This window comes from Rhea pennata, chromosome 8, assembly GCF_028389875.1.
Source record: "Rhea pennata isolate bPtePen1 chromosome 8, bPtePen1.pri, whole genome shotgun sequence".
NCBI classification, from domain to species: domain Eukaryota; kingdom Metazoa; phylum Chordata; class Aves; order Rheiformes; family Rheidae; genus Rhea; species Rhea pennata.
In genome coordinates this window covers 30,512,801-30,533,182 of record NC_084670.1, presented here as the reverse complement: position 1 = coordinate 30,533,182, position 20,382 = coordinate 30,512,801, and the positions used below count along the sequence as shown (strand labels likewise).

The 20,382-nt window shown below is 58.6% G+C and overlaps 2 protein-coding genes across 4 annotated transcripts in view; one reads left to right on the top strand and one right to left on the bottom strand.

Annotated features, from left to right (window-relative positions):
* The first annotated feature begins 334 nt into the window (after positions 1-334).
* On the top strand, positions 335-10,783 carry LHX4 (LIM homeobox 4). Its single transcript, XM_062581524.1, has 6 exons — positions 335-428; positions 7,259-7,430; positions 8,736-8,938; positions 9,010-9,164; positions 10,137-10,308; positions 10,398-10,783. Exons 1-6 carry the CDS (start codon positions 353-355, stop codon positions 10,781-10,783), a joined length of 1,164 nt encoding a protein of 387 aa, XP_062437508.1. The 5' UTR covers positions 335-352.
* A 2,207-nt stretch (positions 10,784-12,990) lies between these two features.
* ACBD6 (acyl-CoA binding domain containing 6) overlaps positions 12,991-20,382 on the bottom strand; it is an 87,759-nt gene continuing 80,367 nt past the window's right edge. The window contains exons 7-8 of one of the 3 annotated variants that reach the window (XM_062582013.1): positions 17,419-17,449; positions 12,991-13,606 (exon numbers count right to left, since the gene is read on the bottom strand). In XM_062582013.1, the coding sequence (XP_062437997.1) occupies positions 13,452-13,606; positions 17,419-17,449 (186 nt within the window). In that variant the 3' untranslated portion in view covers positions 12,991-13,451. Of the gene's footprint in view, positions 13,607-15,877; positions 16,280-16,299; positions 16,637-17,418; positions 17,450-20,382 lie in introns of those variants that run through there. The other 2 variants (XM_062582015.1, XM_062582016.1) reach the window with 2 other exon arrangements.

Sequence of the window (20,382 nt, the reverse complement as noted above, 5' to 3'; positions counted from 1 at the left end):
GCGCGCTCCCCGCAGTGTGAATGAATCAAAGGCGGGCGGCACGGCTCGGTTCGGTTCAGCACAGCACGGTTCAGCACGGCACGGCCCGATATTGCCCGGTCCTGCCCGGCCCGGCTCAGCTGGCACGGTCCGGCCCGTCACGGCACGGCACGGCACGGCGCGGCTCGGCACTGCTCAGCACGGCTCAGCACCCGGGCGGGCAGAGCTGCGGCATCCCGGCTGCCGGGGCAGGCGCCGGGGCAGCGGGGCCGCCCTCGGCCTCGCCCGGGAGAGGCGCGAGGAGAGCAGCCGGCTTCCGCGGTTTCCTCCCGTTCCGTTTGATTTGATTCTCTTCTCCCTCCGGTCCAATAAAATGATGCAAAGCTCAGCGCTCGCTGCCGAAGGGGCTGTCAAGGGGCTTCCAGAGATTCTTGGTGTGCCAATGCAACGTAAGGACGCTTTTTTTTTTCCTTTTCCCCCCTCTTTCGGCTAATAATAAAGGAAGTGGGGAGCCGCGGTGGAGCCGGGCAGGGCGGCGAGCGGCGAAGTGGCCCTGGGCCGGCGGCGGCGACGGGCAGCGCTGGGCGGGCTGCGCCGGGGCTGCTGGGCCCGGGCTCCGTCCGCATATGCTTTTTCCTTTCCTTTTTTTTTTTTTTTTTTTTTCTTTATATATATATGTAAAAGAATTGCATTAATAGACGTAAAAGCAGGAGCGTGCGGTAGGGAGAGCAATGCCGCGGGGCGCGCAGGGGCCGGTCCGTCGGGCCGCGGCCGCGGAGGCGGCGGGGAGCCGGGGGGGGACCCGGCGGAGGGTGCCGGGGGTGACGGCCCGGCTCCCCCAGCCCTGACGGGGCGGCCGCGTGTGCACGGCGGTGCGCGGGTGCGGGGGTGTGTGTGTGTGCACGGCGGTGCGTGTGCAGGGGTGTGCGCGGGGGCCGCGCCGCCGCCGCGCACCGCCGGCCCCGAGCCCCGCTGTGTCGTGTGTCGCGATACGCGGAGCCTCCAGCACAGCGGGGCCGGGTAGGCGCCCGCGCGCGTGTGCCCGCGTTACCTGCGTGGAGAGGCCGGTCCGCCGCCGCGTAGCACCTGGGTTAATTTAGCCGTGTCTCTACGTGCCCGGAAGCGCGTAGTGTAACGGATCGCGGACAGTCTGCGCCGACCCGGGCAGCCGGGTCGCGTGGAAACGCGCGCCCGTGTGCGCTCTGCGTGGCTGCACCCGTACGTGTGCAAATGCCCACGCAGGCATGAACACCCACGCAGCAGCACTTGCGGCGCCCGGCGCGGCTGCCCGACCCCCCCTCGGCCTCGGGGGCCGCGTTGCACCGGCCCCCCCCGACGGCGCGGCCGCGGCCCCCGGTGCCTTTCATTCGTTTTCGGTCTTTTTTATTTTTAATTCTTTTTCCCCGAGGGTTCAGGCTGGTTCCCTCTGCCAGCGCCGGCCCCGGCCCCGCCGTGGGGGCGAGCTGATGCTGCCTGTTTCTCGCCTTCGTTCTTGCTTTGGCTGTATTTTCCCGGTTTCACCCTATTTCGTTGCTGCTGCCTGGCCCAGGCGGGTGAAAACGCTTCTTTAACGATATTTCACTGCAACGGAGCAGGAGAGAAATTCCCCGACAGGGAGAGCGAGCCCGCAGCCGGCCACGGTGTGCACTGTCCCACCGCGGGGTCTGTCCCGCAGCCGGGCCCCCGCCGCCCTCCACCGCCGCCTCAGACCTTGCGCCCGCAGAGTTACTTTCTTGGCCCTGAAGCCTCGTCGGCTTGACAAGAAATGAGGTGCCTAAATGCCTGTATCACCTCGGAGCAGCGATCAGCGCAGCAAAACTCCCCTTTGGCCCTGCTGAGCGCTACAGCCCCTTCTCCATGACATTGCCGATTCCACAGGAACTGATGTATTTCAGCGAGGAAATAATCAGTTCTAAAATTATTATTTATTGAAGCACAAAAAAATACCAGCATAAGCATAATATGTGATGCTATAAAAGTTTTCATTGCTGGCTATTCGGGAAAGGCTGGGTAACCTCTTGCTGCTCCAGCACCCAGAGTCGTGTGGCCACCGCATGCTGGCGACCATCGGGTCGTGACGGGATTGCATGTTTTGGGCCCGATCCCACGCGGGTTACACACATGCAAGGTGCCCCTGTGGCAAAGGGGGCTGCCACTGGGCAGGGAAAGCTGGGGGAAATCCAGCTGTGCCAGGGGCATCTTTCCAGCAGCGCCCGATGATTGCAGCCCCCGGAGGTTAGCGAGCCCCTGACATACAAAATCCAGAAGCAGCTCGAAGGCCTCTGCTTCGCGGCTGGCAGTGGGTCAGGCTGCGCTTCCCTCCGCAGCCCTGGGTGCTCAGCCAGGGGCTCCATCCGCAGAGACCGGGGCAAAGGGCCACGACGGCCAGGGGCTTGCTCGCTTTTGTTGTGACCCCCCCCCCCCCAACAGTGCTGGCATACGCCGGGGCAGAAAACCACTTGGCATTTTAATTTCTAATTACTATTAAATTGCATTTTTTTTCGCTGTATTTAACCACTGTTGAGCCTCAGTAACTTAGGAGGGACTGGGACTTACAGCATCAGCTTCACCAAAACGTGGGGAGCTCCCCTGCAATGAACCTAGCTACAGCCCTGCTTTAGAGATGTTATTAATAATATTAATTATTATTACGGTTTTGCAAATCTTACTTATGCAAAACTTCTGCCAAAGCATGTGGGAATTGTGCCCGGGTGCAGACAGCAGGAGCAACCTCTGTCCAAAGGTCTGGGGGGGGGGGGAGTTTGATTAATTGGCGCTGGGAAAGTCGTTTGCGTGCTGCAACGCAGCGAAACCAAGCGGAGGTTTTTCGCTGGTGAAGGAATGATCTTTTTGCCTCTCCCCACGAAGTCGCTAGAGGAGTGCCCGGGCTGGCGGTTTCGTTGGCTGGTGCGTTCGTGAGAGCAGATTTCGGGGTGCGGCGGGGGAACAACAACAGACGCGGATCTGTGCTCGCTCGAGCAGCGCGGCGTGGGAGTGAGCGCGGCGGTGCGGGGCCGCCCCGCGTGGGGAGAACAGAAACGCCTTTGTGCCCCCAAACGCAGCCTGCTTTGGACCCGCTTTTGCGAAGCGCCGGGTTTGCAGCGCGGTCCTGTCCGCGGGTGGCGATTCCTTCTAGTCAAAAAAAAAAAAAAAAAAAAAAAAAAGGAAAAAAATATATTAAGTAAACGGAGTCATTTGCAAACTTCGCGCGTGGGTCCGGGCCCGAGGGGATCGGCCGCGCGCTCTGCCGCAGGCGCGCAGCCTCGCGGAAGCGCCCGGGGATTGCCCCCGCGTTTGCCCCCGCAGGGTTTTGCGGGCTGGGGGGTTTCGGAGGCTCTCCGCGGGTTTCGTTTCGTTCCCGCGGTTATTTCCCGATTTTCCGTCAGGGAGGCGGTGAGGTAAAGCCGCCCGTGCTGCCTGTAAATCGTTGTGACTCCGGAGCTGCTACAAAACACGCTGCTGGGGGGGAAGAGGGGGGGGCTTTGGGACAGACCCCAGCAAACGGTGGGTTAGTGCCAAATTGTACTGCTCGTCCGTCCGTCCGTCTGGGAGCCAGCGGCCGCAGGACGGGGCGGCTCGGGGGCTGCTCGGGCCCGGGGGATGCTCCGTCTCGGGCAGCCTGGTTTGGGGCGGGGGAGGGGGGAGAAGGGGGTGGAGGGGCCGGAGCTATCCGCTCCGGAGGGGCCGGGAAAATCCGCGCTTTGCGCGTTACTCAGCAATTCGCCTTCGGGGTCCGGCACAACTTGGCGGCACGGCTTCGTACCGACACCTCCCTCGGCGGGAGCGCCGGGAAATGGGATAAGAGTGTGTGTGTCCCCCCCCCCCCGTCCCTCCCCCGCGGCGTTGGTTATCGGAGCCGCCCCTGGACCAAAATAACAACAATAATAACAATTAATAACTAAATTCGCGCTGGGGCTGCTGCCCGCCTGGGCATTAATTCGCCGCCGGGTTCGGGTTCGGGTTCGGGTTCGGGCTGGCGCAGCGCGCCGGGGCGCGCCCGGCCCCGCGCGTCGGCTGCGCGGGCGCCTCGGCGGCCGCCGGGGCCGCTTCCCCGCGCAGGGTCGGAGTATCTGCTGGAAACTCGGAGGAAGAGGCTGAGATATTTGTTGTGGTCGAGTGCTTACTGCGGTTAAGCTGGGTTGTTGGCTTTAAGAACGAGAAAGCTGCCGTGTTTGTTAGCTCGTGTGCATATTTTTTTATATATATATGTGTATATATATATATATATTTATATATATATTTATATATAAAATACGTTTATGAAATAAATGAAAAAGATTTACTCTTCACCAATAACACGTGCCCCTACCCAGAGACGGTGTTGCACCACACACCGCCGTATATCCTAACGTTTTTGACGTATTTCTGAAACAGGGTTAACAAATGAAATTGGGCAAACAGAGCGCGTAGCTATCGCTGGCTGCGGAGGTGGCATTACTGAGATGAGCAATGCGCCGAAAGGAGAGGCTTAATAATTCACGCGTGGAAGAAACCCACGTTTTCAGAGCAAGGATGAGAAGAGGGACCTATGGGATCTGTATGCACATTTTCTATTTATTTTAGCGTAGTTAATGCAACAGACTTAAAGACCTGCAATAAATGTGGTTTGAAGGCCAGTTAATTCTGACTGTAACTAATTGATCTGGTAAATTATGAAACAAACTGACTTCACCTGAGATACCTATCAACACCCTAAGGTATATTTTGGTAACGTTGTTTCAGACAGTAACAATCTAATTTTCAGCTGTGCTCAAAACACTTCCCTCTCAGGGTGACTATTACTTATAGAAGGTGTCTCTTTCCTCCTTTTTTCCTTTTTTCCTTCCCCCCTTTTTTCTCCCTTTTTCTCCCTTTCCCCCCTTTCTCCTCCCTTTCTCCTCCTTTTTATTCCTTCCCCCCCTTTTCCTCCCTTTCCCTTTTCCACTCTTTTTTCCTTTCCCCCCTTTCCTCTCTTTTCCCTCCCCCCCCCCTTTTCTCTTTCCCTCCCCTCAGTTTCCCCTTTCCCCCTCCCCTTTCTCCCCTCGAGCCCTGGGGACGGCTTGCGGCAGGGAGCAGGGGCTCCCGCTGTCCCCCACGGGCCGGTTCCCCGCGCGGGGCCGAGGCGGCTCCCCGGTTCCCGGGGCCGAGCCCGGACCGCGGCGGGACGGAGGCGAGGGAGCCCTGCGTGCCGCTCGCCAGGTGACACCTGCCCGTCGAGCAGCAGCTCGCCGGCGCTTGGGGCCACGCAGCAAGTGGTTTCTGTCCGTCTGTCTCAGGTTTTTTCCTTGCCTTGCCGGCTGACTTTGATAAGCTGATGTGTGCGAGTTTTTTTTTTTTTTTTTTTTTTTTTTTTAGTGCCGGTCAATAAAGAAGCCAATCAGCTCAGCTAGTTCGTTTGGATACAATAGAGTAGCTCCTAATCCTGCGCAGGATTTGTGGTAGCATTAAAAAAAAAAAAAAAAAAAAAAAAGACCAGATATTTACTGTCAGCCGCTCTCCTGGCACCGGCGCTCCCGGCAGGAGAGGGAGGCAGACCTTATGCATAAACATCTCCTGTGCTATTACACTCCAGCTCTGGGCATGTTTTCTCCAAAATCAATCTTCTTTCATGCGTGCGTGTCAGCGTTATGTGCGCTGCTTTTCCTGGGCAATCTTCTCGTGCAGACTTTTACAGCGTCGCCTGTTTATTCTGAGCGGTGGGCAGACAGGAGCAGAGAAGACTGCCCAGCCATTCAGATGTCTACAAGCTGCCCATCTATAGACAGGCATCCTATATGACGCTAGACGGCTGGAGATATATCTTGCCTTATGAAAAGCCTTCCCGCTCCGACCATCCTACAGCATCTTCCTGAAGCACAAAAGCCCTGGAGGGTGACTGTCCCCCTGCACCAGGCTGGTGCTGGTGGTCGCTGCTGGCGAGGGGCCTGGGGCAGCTCCTGGTCTGCCCAGGATGGTCAGTGCGGGCGGTTCGCGTTCGTGGGAAGAACTGGAGCAGAGCAGAGAAGACATTTGCTCACATTGAAGAAATCTGGGATTTACTTTTTTCTTGGGGCCAGGCAGGAGGGCAGAGAGATGGCTGGGAGGGGACACATCTCAGGGCAGGGCTCGGTGGGGCGCTGGCTCCTCGTCTCTCTCTAGCATCCTCCAAGCTGCTGGAGATGCAACAATTTTTACATCAACTGCGCAGGGGGCAGCTGAGGAGGGGAAGAGCCAGGGAAGAGGTCCTAGGTCCTCCCCTGGGGATCACCCTGCGCCAGCCCATGTGTCCCTGCGCACGTGTGTCCCTCTGCACCACACCAGCGGGTCAGACGCAGCCGGCTGCCAGCCCGCAGGGGCGCCGTGCAGGGCGCAGGCAGGGAGTCTCCTGGGGTGGGACTTGCCCGGGATGGGGCTGGTGGTGCTGGTCTGCCCGAGGCCAGCGCTCTTGCTGCGCCTCCTTTTCAGCTGGACCTTGGTGTTGGATGCCCATGGAGACGAGCAGGTGGCTGCAAGCAGGGCTTTTCCCTTTCGTTGCTTCTCATCATGTGAGGCTGCTGTAACTGGTGGGTTGGAGAAGACCCACGCTTGGAGACCTGGCTTAGACTAGCTGGGAGCCCCCTGGCCTCTGGTCTGGAGCAGGCAGGAGGATGCCAGCAAAAAACAAGTTTGCAATAACTTGTCCGAATCCCTGCTCCCCATCCCAGATCTTGTCCTGAGCATGGCTGGGGATGCCCACCTTCCCCTGGCCATGAAGGTCCTCTCCCTGTGCAGCAGCTCTTTTCTGCAGGGATGCCCTGGAGGGGATGAGCCACCTCTATGGGGGATCATCCAGGCAGACCCCGTGGGAGGTCCTCGCTATGTCAGGAGAAACCTGCAGGGCACCTGCTTCCCTCCAGAGCCATGTCCTCACTTGGGAGAGGGGGTGTCGAGAGGCCACCCCAGAGGAAGCAGTGGGCAGGGGGAAGCTCGACTGAGAGCCTGTAGGGAAATGCATGGCAGAGGCTGGAGGTGGCCTAAAAACCAAGGTGGGGAAGAGAAGCCCAAGAGACACATGCATGGGGGGGATCTGCAGGTACCTCGGGGGGGGGGGGTGTTTTTGGTGAACGTCTGCAAGGGAAGAGGCACTGGGACACCAGCAAGGTGAGGGGTGGCAGTGCATCTGCGGGACATTTCTGGGTGACGTTTGGTCCTGCAAAGCGCTGGCATGCCCCGGCCGGGGGTTTGGGAGCAAGGGGCTCGCGGGGAGGGGGCCGGGCATGGAGCGAAGGGACCACGGGCGCTGACACCGCTCTCCTCTCCGTGCCACCCGCCGGCCCCGCAGAGATCCCCCAGTGCGCCGGCTGCAACCAGCACATCTTGGACAAGTTCATCCTGAAGGTCCTGGACAGGCACTGGCACAGCTCCTGCCTCAAGTGCGCCGACTGCCAGATGCAGCTGGCCGACCGCTGCTTCTCCCGCGCCGGCAGCGTCTACTGCAAGGAGGACTTCTTCAAGTGAGTCCCCGCGCCGCGGGCCGGCCACCTCCGGGCACGCGGGGACGGCGGCCGCCCCGCAAAGCGCCTCCCTCCCCCCCCCGCCCCGCGCCCCCAAAACGCATTGGCCCGGCAAAGCAATGCTCCTGCCTGAGCCGGCCACCAGCACGTGTGTCCCGTCCCTCCGCCCTCCCCCGGCCTCAGCCAGCCCCTCGGCCTGCCCCCTCCGTCCGTCCGCCCGTCCGGCAACGTGGGCCCGGCGGAGATGGGGACACAGGAGAGCAACCCGCGGGCTGCAGGGACGGCCGCGCGGCGCGCAGGCCCGCGCACCGCTTCTGAGCGCGATTGCTCCAAAGTCTTCTTATATCTTTATTTATTTTATTTTTATTTATTTATTTATTTATTTTAAAAAAAGCCCAAGTGTTTAAATAAAGGGAATTTTGCTGCTTTAGAGCTGCCACAGGCTGAATGCTATTTGTCAGGATTTAACCTTCTTAAAGACCCAAATCTCTCTAATACTCCCTGCCCCCCCCTTCCCCACCACGCTTTTAAACCCGGAGGGGCCGAGAGGGTCGTCGCGGCCCCGCTGACCGCCCGCCGCGGCAGGCACATCTGCGCCGCTCGGAGCTAGAGGGCAGGAGAAACCCGCGCAGGGCCGGCGCCGGGTTCGCTGATGCCGGCTCCCGCTCTCCTCTCTTCCTACCTGCTTTTTCTTTTTCTTTTTTCTTTTTTTTCTCTCTCTCCCCTCCTTTTTTTCCCCTCCTGGTAGTGCAAAAGCCTCATTTAATCTGCGCTCGGGTCGGCTGCGGCTTCGCAGCGCTGCCCCCGAAGCGCCCGCTGCGGCCCTCGCGCCGGAAAGGCGAACGGGTGCGTGCGAGCGTCACCGAACCCCCCCCCCCGCCCCCAAAACCGCCCGGCTAAAATTCAGGCAGGGGCTCGGTGGCGGCGGCGTTTCGCCCACGCCGCTTCCCAGACTATTAATCTCGAAGTCATTTAAATAGTCGCCCAGAAGGTGCAGGTGATCGATGGTAATTAGAGCCGCGAGACCGGCGCCTTTCCTAGATTAGGTGCCGCCGGGATTATTTCGTGCCGATCGATGGCTTCACGGCGCTCGCTCGGCCGCCTCGGCCGCCTTTCTCCCCCCCGCTCCTCGACTCGAGGGTGGGCGGCCTGCGCGGCGCGGGGGGCCGCCGAGGGCAGCCCGCTTCCCGGCCCCCCGCCCTCCCCGGCGCTTTGCACCCGGCCGGGCCGGCGGCGGCGGCGGCGGCGGCGGTGGCGGGGCCCCGGCGCCGGCGGGGCGCTCACCGCCGCCGCTTCTCCTTGCAGGCGTTTCGGGACAAAATGCACGGCCTGTCAGCAGGGCATCCCCCCCACGCAGGTGGTGCGCAAGGCCCAGGACTTCGTCTACCACCTGCACTGCTTCGCCTGCATCATCTGCAGCCGGCAGCTGGCCACGGGCGACGAGTTCTACCTGATGGAGGACGGGCGGCTGGTGTGCAAGGAGGACTACGAGACGGCCAAGCAGAACGGTAGGCGCCGCGGCGGCGGCCGCCGGGGCTCGGCCGGCGAGGGCTGCTCCGAGCCGGCCCCTCTCTTGCAGACGACTCGGAGGCGGGCGCTAAGCGGCCCCGCACCACCATCACGGCCAAGCAGCTGGAGACGCTGAAGAACGCCTACAAGAACTCGCCCAAGCCCGCCCGGCACGTGCGGGAGCAGCTCTCCTCCGAGACGGGGCTCGACATGAGGGTGGTGCAGGTGAGGCCGGGGGGCGCCCGGCCCGCGCCGCCTCGCCTCCAGCCGCCGAGCCCGGGCGCGTGTGGGACAGCTGGTCCTGCAAGCCAGGAGTGGGTCCGTCCCACGGCGAGGGGCTGGGACCCCATGTACCAGGCATGGGGGGCCTGGGCATGCTGGGGTGCCAAGGTGCTGGGTGCCAGGGTGATGGGGAGCATCAGGGTATTGGGGTGCCAAGTGCCAGGGGTACCAGGGTGATGGGATGCTGGTATGCTGGGGTGTGGGGGGCACCAGGTTGTTGGGGTGGGGTGGTGATATTGGGGTGCCAAGGTGCCAGGGATACCAGGGTGCTGGGATGCTGGTGTGCTGGGGATGCTGGTGTGCTGGGGTGTGGGGGCACCAGGCTGTTGGGGTGGGGTGGTGCTGGTGCCTGGTGGTAGTGACGCTGGGGTGGCAGTGGCAGCAGGGCAATGGTGGCAGGGTGGTGACACCAGGGCAGTGATGGTGGTGGCAGCAGAGTGGTGACACTGGGTTGATGCCAGCAGGATGGTGGTGGGGATGGTGGGGCAGTGCCTCTGGGGTGGGTGACGGTGGTGGTGGGGCAGTGCCACTGGGGTGGATGATGGTGGTGGTGGTGGTGGCAGGGTGGTGCCACTGAGGTGTTGGTGGTGTGGTGCTATCAGGGTGGTGATGGTGGTGGGGACAGTGACACTGAGGTGGTGACGGCGGCGGTGGCAGGGCCGTGACACTGGGGCGGCGCCACCGAGGCGGCGATGGTGGTGGAGCGATGACTGTGGGGTGGTGCCACCGAGGCGGCGATGGCGGTGGTGCCGGGGCGGTGCCGCCGGGGTGCTGACGCCAGGGCGGCGACACGAGGGTGGCGACAGTGGCGGTGACGGCGGCGGGACGGTGCCGCTGAGGCGGTGCCGCGGGGTGGCGGCGGGGCGGCGACCCGGAGACGGTGGTGGCGGTGACGGCGGCGGCGGCGGGGCCCAGGTGTGGTTCCAGAACCGCCGGGCCAAGGAGAAGCGGCTGAAGAAGGACGCGGGCCGGCACCGCTGGGGACACTTCTACAAGAGCGTCAAGCGGAGCCGCGGCGGCGGCAAGCTGGAGAAGGAGAGCTCGGCCGAGGACTGCGGCGCCAGCGACGGCGAGCTCAGCTTCCGCGGTGAGCGGGGCCGCGGGCGGCGGGGGCGCGCGGGGGCCCCGGCCGCGGCGGCGTCGCTCACCGCCCGCCCTCCCTCCTCTCGCGCGCAGACGACCGCGTCCTCCCGGAGCTCGGCCGCGCCGCCCGCGCCTACGGCGGCGAGGCGCCCGGCGGGCAGCTGCTCGGCGCCGCCTTCGCCCTCGACGGCGCCGCGCGGCCCTACGCGGCGGACTCGCGGGACGGCGGCAGCCCCTACGGCCTGCCGCAGTCGCCCTCGTCCATCTCGTCGCTGCCCGTCCCGCCGCCCTTGCTGGAGTACGCGGCCGACGGCGCGCTGGGGCTGGCGGGCGCCGGCGGGCCGGGGGGCGGCCCGGCGCTGCGGGCCCTGGCGCCCGGCCCCACCTCCGACATCTCCACGGGCAGCAGCGTGGGCTACCCGGACTTCCCCGCCAGCCCGGCCTCCTGGCTCGATGACATGGATCACCCGCCTTTCTAGGCGCCCCGGGGAGCACCGGGCGGGCGCCCGCCGCCGCGGCGCCTGGGTGAGGGGCACAACCCCGCCGGCCACCCGGCGCCTTCGGACGACGCGCCCAGGGCGGGAGCGGCGGGAAGGCACCCTTGGCACCGGGAAGGGCCGCGGCGGAGAGGCGCCCGCCGGAGCCCGTTTGCTGCAAGCCCTTGAGACGAGTTGCTGAAGTTTCTCCCCCCTCCTCCGCAGCCGCCCCCGCCGCCATCCCCGTGAGCTGCCGGGGCTGAACGCCCGCGCGGCGCCGAGGGCACCGGAGCTGCCGGGCCGGGGCCTTTCCCGAAGCGACGGAGGAGGGGAAGGAAGAAAAAGAGCGGAAAGAAAAAAAAGGGGTGGGGGGAGGAAAAAAATAAAATAAAATAGGAAAGGAAGCACAGCAGCGGTTGGGCATTCCCGGCTCCCCGCGGGAGCCCGCGGCGCGGGAGCGTCCCGTCCCCGGCGCGGGCTCGCGCTCGCTGGCCCCCTGCGCCGTGCCGAGCGTTGTCCCCTCCCTCCCCTCGCGGTGTCGGTTTTGTACAGTTCCAAAAAGTGAGAGTCTTGTTTCCTGGAAAAAAAGAAAAAAAAAAGCAAGAAAAATAATAATAAAGAAAAAAATAATTCAAAGAGCATTCATCACTGCCGTGCGTTCGGGAAGGCGGCGGGCTGCCCCGGGGGGCCGCAACGTGCCTTGCGCTGCTTTTTTTTTTTCCCCCACACTTTCCCATGCACTTTACAACCCTCTTCTCCCCCTCAGCGCCCGGCGCCCGGCACCCAGCACCCGCTGCCGCCCGGCCTGGCCGAGCACAGCTGCTCTGCGCCACCCAGCACCCTCAGCGCCCGGTGCCCCGAAAATGCCCCACGCCGCGCTCCCACCGTAGGCACCGGTGTGTTGGCTTTATATATTTTAATCATTTTAACATTTAATGCTTCTCAATTAAAGTGATTTCCTGGAGTAGATGCCAAGCTTAGTCCGAATGCACATTAACCACTTTCGGTATCGGTAGTTAAAGGCACCGAGGGATTTAAACAGCAATCCGCAGGGCTGCCAGGGAAAGGTTTGGCTGAATAAAGCAGATTATAAACAATAATATATGTCTTTTTCATCCCCCCCCCCTTTATTTTTTTGGAAAGGCTCCAAACTCACAAACAGATCTAAAGTGCTATAAACATACCGAGGGCTAAGCTAAGCGCTGAGCCCCCCCCAACATACTCCCTGCAAGCATGGCCCTTGCTGCCACCACTTCTCATCTCTGTTTTAAGAGATTTTTTTTTTTTTTTTTTTTATTGCTCCAAGCGTCCATCAAGGCCAAGTTCCCTTTGCAGTGCTGACGTGCAAACGGGGCTAACCTGAGTCTTGCTGTTTATCAGCAGCCGCCTTCCAGCGCGTCTCCGGACTGAAAGCTGGAGTTTCCTACCGACCGCAGGGAAGCCGCGGCGGCGGCGCCGGGGGCACCCGGCAGCCTTTCGCACCAAGCCGGGCCGCCCGCCCGCGCGGGGACTTTGGGAAGCCCCAGCGCGCCGCAGCAGCGCCCAGGCTCTCGGCCGGCGGGCTGCGGAAAGCGAGTTGCCGTGGTCGGTGGTGGTGGTGGTGGTGGTGGCAGTGGTGGGGACGTCCGGCCGGTGAACTCACCCAAGCTTTTTCGGCCCAAACCCACCCCGCGCGGGACCGGCAGCGGTAGCGCTTTGGCGGCCGCGTGGCTGCCGGTGGAGTTCGAGCCGGTTCAGCAAAACTTCGTCAGCGTTAGCAGAAGCTGGCAACAGCCTGCAGCAGCCGCGAGGGGCCAAAACCCCCACGTACGCCTCGGTCCCAGCCAGTCCTCAGTGCAGGGAACATTCCCATTTATTTTACTGAGCCTGGATGCAGCGTGGAAAGGACTTGATGGCAAAAAGCTTGCCGGAGCTTTTCCACGTCCCCTCCCCACCGCAGATCTCCTCGTCCGGGGCAGAGCAAAGAGCGCAGCAGAGCCCTGCTGCGAAACCCGAGCCGAAGCGCAGCGGGCAGCGCGTGTGTTTTAGGCGAGAGGGACACAGGGAGAGACGTGGGCCGCTCAGCGTTGCCAGACGGCCGGTGTGGGTGCCCTGCCTGCCTCTGCCGTATTTTGTACCCCCCCCCCCCGGCCCCTCCGTGCTGCCTCCCCTCCTGACAGCTCCGAGGGCCTGAGTCACTCCCTGCAAGGAACACGCGCACGGATGCCGGCTCAGCACACTGCTTGCTTTTATTCATAATACTTTATTTGGACCCAGGGGGAAATAAAACAAACAAAACCGAACAAAACGCACCCCGAACTGGCGAGCTGAGCATCTCGCCTGCCCTAGGCAGCCCTCCCTCCCCGCCGAGGTCCCGGTCGGGCAGCACAGGCTGCTCTGGTGACAGAGCCAGTGCAGCCGTCGTGTTTAATACAGTAAACCAGAGTTTGGGGGGTGTCTCCAGGCCCCCTCAGCCCTCCCGCCCCCCCCCCCCCGAATACTGACTCGGTTCAGAGCATGCAAAGCCCTGAGCCTACCCTGCAGCACGCGTGTGCTTGCTACGAGCACCCAGACATCCAGCCCCGTGCCCCAAACCCCCCCCTTCGAGGCCCAGGGCATGGCAGGGGGGGCGAGCGGCAGGGCGGCGTTACGGCAGCTCGCGCCCGCTGCGCGGAGGTGCCCGGCCGGGCGCTTAGGTCTTGCCGGCCGTGCGCTGCTGCAGCGCGGCCACGATGGCTTTACAGTCCGTCACCTCCTCGGGCAGGCAGCCGTCCTGGTCCCGGAGCGCGGGGTCAGCGCCGGACTCCAGCAGCAGCTCCACGATGTCGAAGAACTCGCAGGCGGCAGCTGGCGGGAGAGAGGGCAGGGTTAGCCGGGGGCCGACGTGCCGGAGCAGCGCGGCGCATTTCTGGGCGAGCGCCGGCGCCGGCCCCTTCCCCATTTCCGTTCCGGAGGCTGGAAATGCCGTTTCAGCAACTGGCCACGCAGAACAGATCGTTTCTGGGGGCAGCGTTTAGTACTCAATTTATTACTTGCGTTCGGATTTAATAACGTGAAGGGAAAGGGAAAATACAGCCTTAGACCCGAGCCCTCCACCCGCACGCGGGAGCAGCAGGCAGCGGCGAGGCCGGGCCTGGGGAGCACCCGGCTTCGCGGTGCACGGCTGCAGCACCAAGGCAGACGGAGCTGCTAGGGCAGCGCAAGAGTAAGGGACCCGCAGGGCTCTAGGCCCTGAGCAAATCGCCCCGCGTCGCTCGTACAGCGCCAAGGCCGAGGTCGTGGGCTGGAGCCACGTGAGGCCGGGTAACAAGGCGGCCACCCCTGGGAGAGGGTGGGAGAAGGGGGGTGTCCCCGGACACACTGCCACGGCACAGCGCCTTTGCTCCTAACCAATGCCTCCACCAGCAGCTGGGTTTTTTTTTTACGAGCTCGAATGACTCTAGCAACATCAAACCAAGCCCGAGCTGAGCTCCGCTCTACCCCGAGCACTTCACGGCCTCACAGTTTTCAGCTCCGTCTCCGCGCCTCGTCCCAGGTGTTTCCCAAGAGGAAAGGAACCGTACTGCACACCGAGGCGCTGTGCTTGCCCGGCCCTGGGTTCGCCCCCTCTGCCATCCCCGGAACCCAGATTCCCCGGGAATCCTGACGCTCCGCCTGAGGCCGGTGCGGTTGTTACGTACTGCTTTTAATTAGATTTCGGGCACTTTAACAACGTAACCGACTAACTCTTCTTTGCCATTAAACGGAGTAATTAGAGTATCTTTTACATTACTCTGCAGTTTTCTACTGACCCAAAGGGACAAGCAGCAAAGTTTAATTAAAATAAATTCAACATGTGATTGGAGCTTATATTGAAACATATATATATATATATATATATATATATATATATATATATATATATATATATATATACATATACATATACATATACATATATATATATAAAAGGGATTGACGGCAAAGCAGGGACGAGGGCTGGGGAGAGCCAGTCCCCGGGCGGCTGCGGAGGACCCCGAAGAGCAGCGGCTCCTCGCCGCCGATCCGCCGAGGCCGAAAGGCGAGCGGCCACGTTGTCCCAGGAACCAGGGGCCGGGGCCGGGGGCTGCGGCGGGCGAGCGGGCACCGGCCCGCCCCGCGGCGCGGCCAGGGCCCCGGGGACGAGCGCAGCTGCGGGATTTATGGCGCCCCGGGAACCTCTATTTGTCAAGGGCCAGAGCGGCAGCCCTGACACCGGCACGGGTGAAGATGAATTTTCATTCAGCGCAGTTCGCCTGCCGACTCCATTAATCCTCAGGGTTCGGATGATGAATTTCTTTCTTTCTTTCTTCTTCTTCTTCTTTTTTTTTTTCCATTTTTATTTATTTATTTATCGTCACTCCAGCGTCCCCTCCCACCACCCTGCCATGGCGCAGAAAGAGCCGAACAGATGGTGCTTCGCAAGGAGGGCAGAGCGCCCGCGAGGACGCGGAGCCGGCCCTCCCCGCGGCCACGTGGCCGCGAGCGCCGCGACAAGCCTTGATTTCCTCTGGGAGACGCCGAGGCAATGATTTCCAGTCTTCCCCGCGGTCGGTGGGGAGTTGAGCCAGGAGACCGCGCTCAAACCGCTCGGCGAGGCACCGCGGGGCGCAGGAGGCAGCCGGCCGCCCGGCGGCCCCCCCAAGGCAAAGGCCGTGGCCACGGGCCGCCCGGCCCGCGGCGTCGGCCCCCGCTTAACCTGCGATTAAAGCCAGGGGCAGCGGCAGTCGCGACGAGACAGAATTTACAACCCGCCGCAGGATGCGGTTTGCCACCGGCTGCAATCAGGAGAGCTGTCACCGCAAGGACTGCCGCCAGGCCAAAACCGCCCTCATAAACAGGGATGGATAACCCCTAAAAGCGGTCACTGTCCTACCGGCCTTGCTAACGGGATTTAACCCTTCCCCGAAAACCTCGAGCAGCGCGGAAGGGCTCGCAGAGGCGATACTCTGCTCACCACCAGAAGCGACGTTTTTCACGCGCGCTCTCGTGGCTCTCCGCTGCAATTAATGACTCGGTTATGCAGCGCTCACAGCGCTCATACTGGGGGATTTTCAGTGCATCTCAGTTCCAGGCCGATAACCACTTGAATCAAAACAATTTGCTAAGTTAACAGGCTATATTTGCAGCATTCGGGTGATTTGTTACCAGACATGCTAAGTAAGGAAGCGAGGAAGGAAATCTTCGGTAGACCGGGTTCAGCGATGGTCACCAGGGACAGCAGGACACCCACGGACAGCGCGGGCCGGCGCGCGAGGGACCCAAAGATTGCTCACGGGGAAGGGAGATGCGGTAGTACTCAGGGGGGACGGTTTTTTTTTTCTTTCTATACTCAAAACATTTTTGGGGAACGGGGAACAAAGGTGGAAAACGCTTATTATTTAAACATCTTAGCTGGCATGGTGGCCAAAGAAACCGTTTCTGACATCCTCTTAATTAAATCAGTTATATTTTTTGTTTATGTTAAACAACTAGCTTCCACCACCAGCCAGGGGGATCCACCTGTGAAGGAAATAACTCACACTAAGGTAACGCATCCACCCTCTGCTTTGGAGTATTTGACTTGCTTTAAGCAGGTGCTCTTGGATAAATTACACACATGCCAGGCTTCTGCCACAGCATAGCATAAACTACCATGTACGTCTTGGTAGATGGATGTCAGTGCTAGAGTTAGGGAGCAGGCAGGGTATCTCTCCTGAAAAAGGAAAGCCCAAAATTTGGAATGAGTTGGGCAGAGAGAGAGTGTGTAACATGGTATCCAAACGTCGCTGTTCCTCGGATGCTGTCTGCAGCACTCAGCAACCGATTTTCTACTTCAGTCAGAATGATAAGAATTGGGAAAACCAGAAGCAAAGTATCCTATGGGAAAGATCACGTGGCAGAAAAAAAAATCATACATTACTGTAATTACATTTTTGTTTGGGGACCCTGGAATTTGGTAGCTGAGATCCAGATCCAAATGTTGTATCTTGGACTGACAGTCTACAAAGTAATTTTGCCATCCTGCTAATGTCTTTGTGGCACGACCACAGAGAGAGGAATAGGCACAAATACTTCAAGAGTGACAAGTATATTCTTAATTACATAGTGACAGGCATTGAGAAAAAGTATAAAATGATAACTGTCTTAATTTTGGACAAAAATGATATATATTAAATCAATACTCTTCTTTATATTCCCTGCACATCAGCACTGCATGTGTCATTTTAGTCTTTCTACTTTTCTCATTTGGAGACAGAACAATCTTTCAATTAAAAAGATTGCTATAAAACCGCACATCTAATTAGCATGTAATCGTAGGAGCGACACAAACTGTAACTTCACCTCATACAAAATACTCTGTTTGCTTTGGCAGAGGAGACTCTGCTGCTGTATCAGCTGGGGTCAGATCGGTTTGTAACTGGGACACTTGGAAGTTAAGACCCCGTCGCCCCTCGCCGATCGCTGTACCTCGTTAACGCCAGCACAGATCTTCATCTCAACGTGGCTATGCCACGCTAGGGTTTGCTGATGGATACAGCCAGCTGGTTAACCAAACCCAGCTCCCTGGCTAACATTTCTGCTGAAATTTGCAGGATCATTTACTCAAGCTGCAAACGCATCCCGTTAAGAGGCAACAACAACGCTGAAAGGCAGCTTACCATAATGGAGTGCAGTCTGGCCTTCCCCGTCCTGAAAAACAGAGACAGACTTGATTTTAGAGGTATAGGCAAGGTCATGGGGATACATGTAAACTCCAGTTTGAAGTAAATATGGTGAATCACAGCAATATTTTAATTGACGAGATAAACAGTCCAGGACACTCAGCTACCTAGCAGCCAGGCTTTGAATCATCACCTATCATCCATCCCTATTGAAGGATAATCAATATCTATCCACGCATAAAAATACGTGGATCACGTCATGACACCAGTATAATTCAGTTCATAGTGTTATCATTTCCAGACCATAAAAATGAAAGATTTCAATCCTGCAGCCTTACTTTGGGACCCTCAATAATCCTGATGCTTTGGTGCACCTCTGAAAATGCCTGGTGAGAGTGCCTTTGCAAGCACAACCTTGGCCAGCTATTCAAAGATAAAGCACCTGGATGCTGAGCACACCACACTCTCAGGAGCAAGGGAGCACACAAGGGGAAAAAAACCACTTTTTGTTCTACTGAGTAAGACTTAAGCCCCTACTCTTCAGCAGAGGTCAGTACGAAGCCAGATCCAAACTCAAAATAGGTTCTTTGAAACACCTGCAGCACAAGAGTAAAAGCAAATATCACTGTTAGAAGTTGTCAGCACAAAACTCCCTCCTGCAGCTAACCCGCATATCATGACATCAGTTGCAGTGGCTTCTGTCCTACCCTGTTCTTTTGTCTGGGAAGTGTGTCCCAGTCTCAGAACCAACACGCACCGGCACGGCCGGCAGGCCTGAGCGCTTTGCTGGTGAATGTCTGAACACGGCAAAACCAGGTGTTTCTCAGCGAGCAGCCTCATCCTGCCACAAGGACAGGTGAAATAACAGGAAGAAATACTGGCCCCTTTCCTTTCACCACCACACCATGATTAGCCTCTAACTCAGTCCTCTACTCCTTCCATTTATTTGCAGTGGCTTATGGAAACTCAGATTTTCATTAGCATCATCACTGGGATTAAGATGCAATTTCTACAACCTGCCATGGATTCTGGAGCTGGCGGAAGGGAAAAAGAACAGGAAAACAGGTGGACATCACACACACTGCTGTTTGGAGAGTTCTGCTTTGCAAGCTCGTTATTTTGCCTGATATTAACCATATTCACCTGAGAAAGCAGGAGTGACTGTACTTGAGGACGAAAGACCCCATGCCTTGCACTGGGACACCGTACTAATAGGACAACTGCATTGCACTGCAGGAGCAATAGCAATGACAGGAGCAGCGCCAGAGACAAGGCGGGTGTAAAAGGTGTTGCTGCCCAAACACCTGTTTCCCTTCTTTCCTGGGCAGAAGGTGGCAGGTCAGATTTCTCTTCCAACATGCCACCGTGCAGTAGCTTACCCACCATGCGCGGTACTCACGGTGACGTGTGCGAGTGCCTAGTTCTAGGAGGCTTTCAGCCCAAATGGTACCTGCCCCGATTCCAGCACTGGCCTTCGCCTTCCCCCGAGATGCCGCAGGGAATGCAAACTTCTGGGGAAGGGTGGGGGCAAACGGGTATCTTGAGAAGATACCACAAACAAAACAACCGAAGGAATCAAGGACAACAGTCATTGATTATTCCGCACTAATAAGGTAACTGATGTGATTCAGAGGCACAGAGTGGTGCTTAAGCACATGCCTGCCGGAGGAGTGACAGGGACTGCACTGACTTCAGCAAAATAGGGAGCAGGGCTGGAGAAGAGGAGGCGGGAGCAGTGCAGATGAATTATTGCAAAGGCAGGGTTTAAAATATGCAGGTTGTGTGCGTGCTGGGGGATGGGGAGCGAGTTCCACTCCGCGCTACCGCTTTCAAAATTTTAGCCAACAAAATACGGACTTGAATTGAATTGGAGACTCACAATAGGACTTGGGCAGCCTGACAGAATTCCCTTTCTATCGGAGAGCACAGCCTCAAAACTCCTCACCGAATACAGAGAACCGATCCAGAAATGCTACAGGCATTTGTTCCTCTTCCAAAGGTCTGCGTAAAACACTGCTGCTTCAGCAGACCTACAATCAGCCTGGGGCTAATGAGTCTTTTTATTTCCCCGAGATGCACTTGCTGGCATTTCTTAGTCTAAGAGCAGAGCGCAAGTCCCAGCATATGAAAAGCACCTCTTTAATTTCAATGCTGTTTTTTTAAAAAAGAATGATTAATCCAATGTTATGCAAACATTTTTTAACACTTTATTCAGCCCGTGGCTTTTTTTTCCATTTGAGCTTGACTGCTGGCCAAATGCTGTTTGTTATAATTTTCAGATGCTATTCTATCTGCTTTTATTTTCTCTGTGACAAATTTTAATCCAGGTAAATGGAAAAAGCTCTAGCGTGGTCACTCACTAAGGGCTTTGAAATGCCCTCCTGAGGCTGCTGAGCTCAATCCCTCTTTGATTTGGCTTTTTGGAGTACCATGGCTAATGGGAGCCCTACGTGTCCAGCTGCTCCGCGCTGCTGAGACATAGAGCTTGGCTCCAGTTACGGCAATGCAACACAAAATGTTCGCACCTGAAAACTAATCAAAGATGGGCCACGAATGCAAGTATCACAGCTCTCATTGCGGAAATTACGTGAGAGGAATATCACCTCCTTGGCTCTCAAAATGTTTGTTGTTTTACAATGAAACAAGAAGTGCAGAAGTGTTCTTAAAATGATTTCTAGATGGTCTTGAAGCAAAGGATGTTTCCCAGACAAAGGAGTCAACTACTTTATGGCCAAGTACAAAAACCCGCTGGAGAACTGGCTGGGAGGAGGATCTCCCCGCAGCGCAGCAAGGCTCCGCGCCGTGTGCCGGCCAAAGCACGGGAAAGCATCTCCTCCCAGTCCCGCAGCACGGGCACGGGACCACCACGGCTCGGCCAGGAGATGGGCATCCCGAGCACCTCTTCCGCGGCCAAAAGGAACGCAAAAACGCAGAGATCAAATGAACCACTTTATTTACTTG

Bases quoted from the DNA above. Each gene is read 5' to 3' on its own strand.
- LHX4 (XM_062581524.1), top strand. From the start codon at position 353: ATGATGCAAAGCTCAGCGCTCGCTGCCGAAGGGGCTGTCAAGGGGCTT. The intron at 8,939-9,009 runs GTAGGCGCCGCG...CCTCTCTTGCAG, and splicing joins CGAGACGGCCAAGCAGAACG to ACGACTCGGAGGCGGGCGCT. The intron at 10,309-10,397 runs GTGAGCGGGGCC...TCTCGCGCGCAG, and splicing joins CGGCGAGCTCAGCTTCCGCG to ACGACCGCGTCCTCCCGGAG.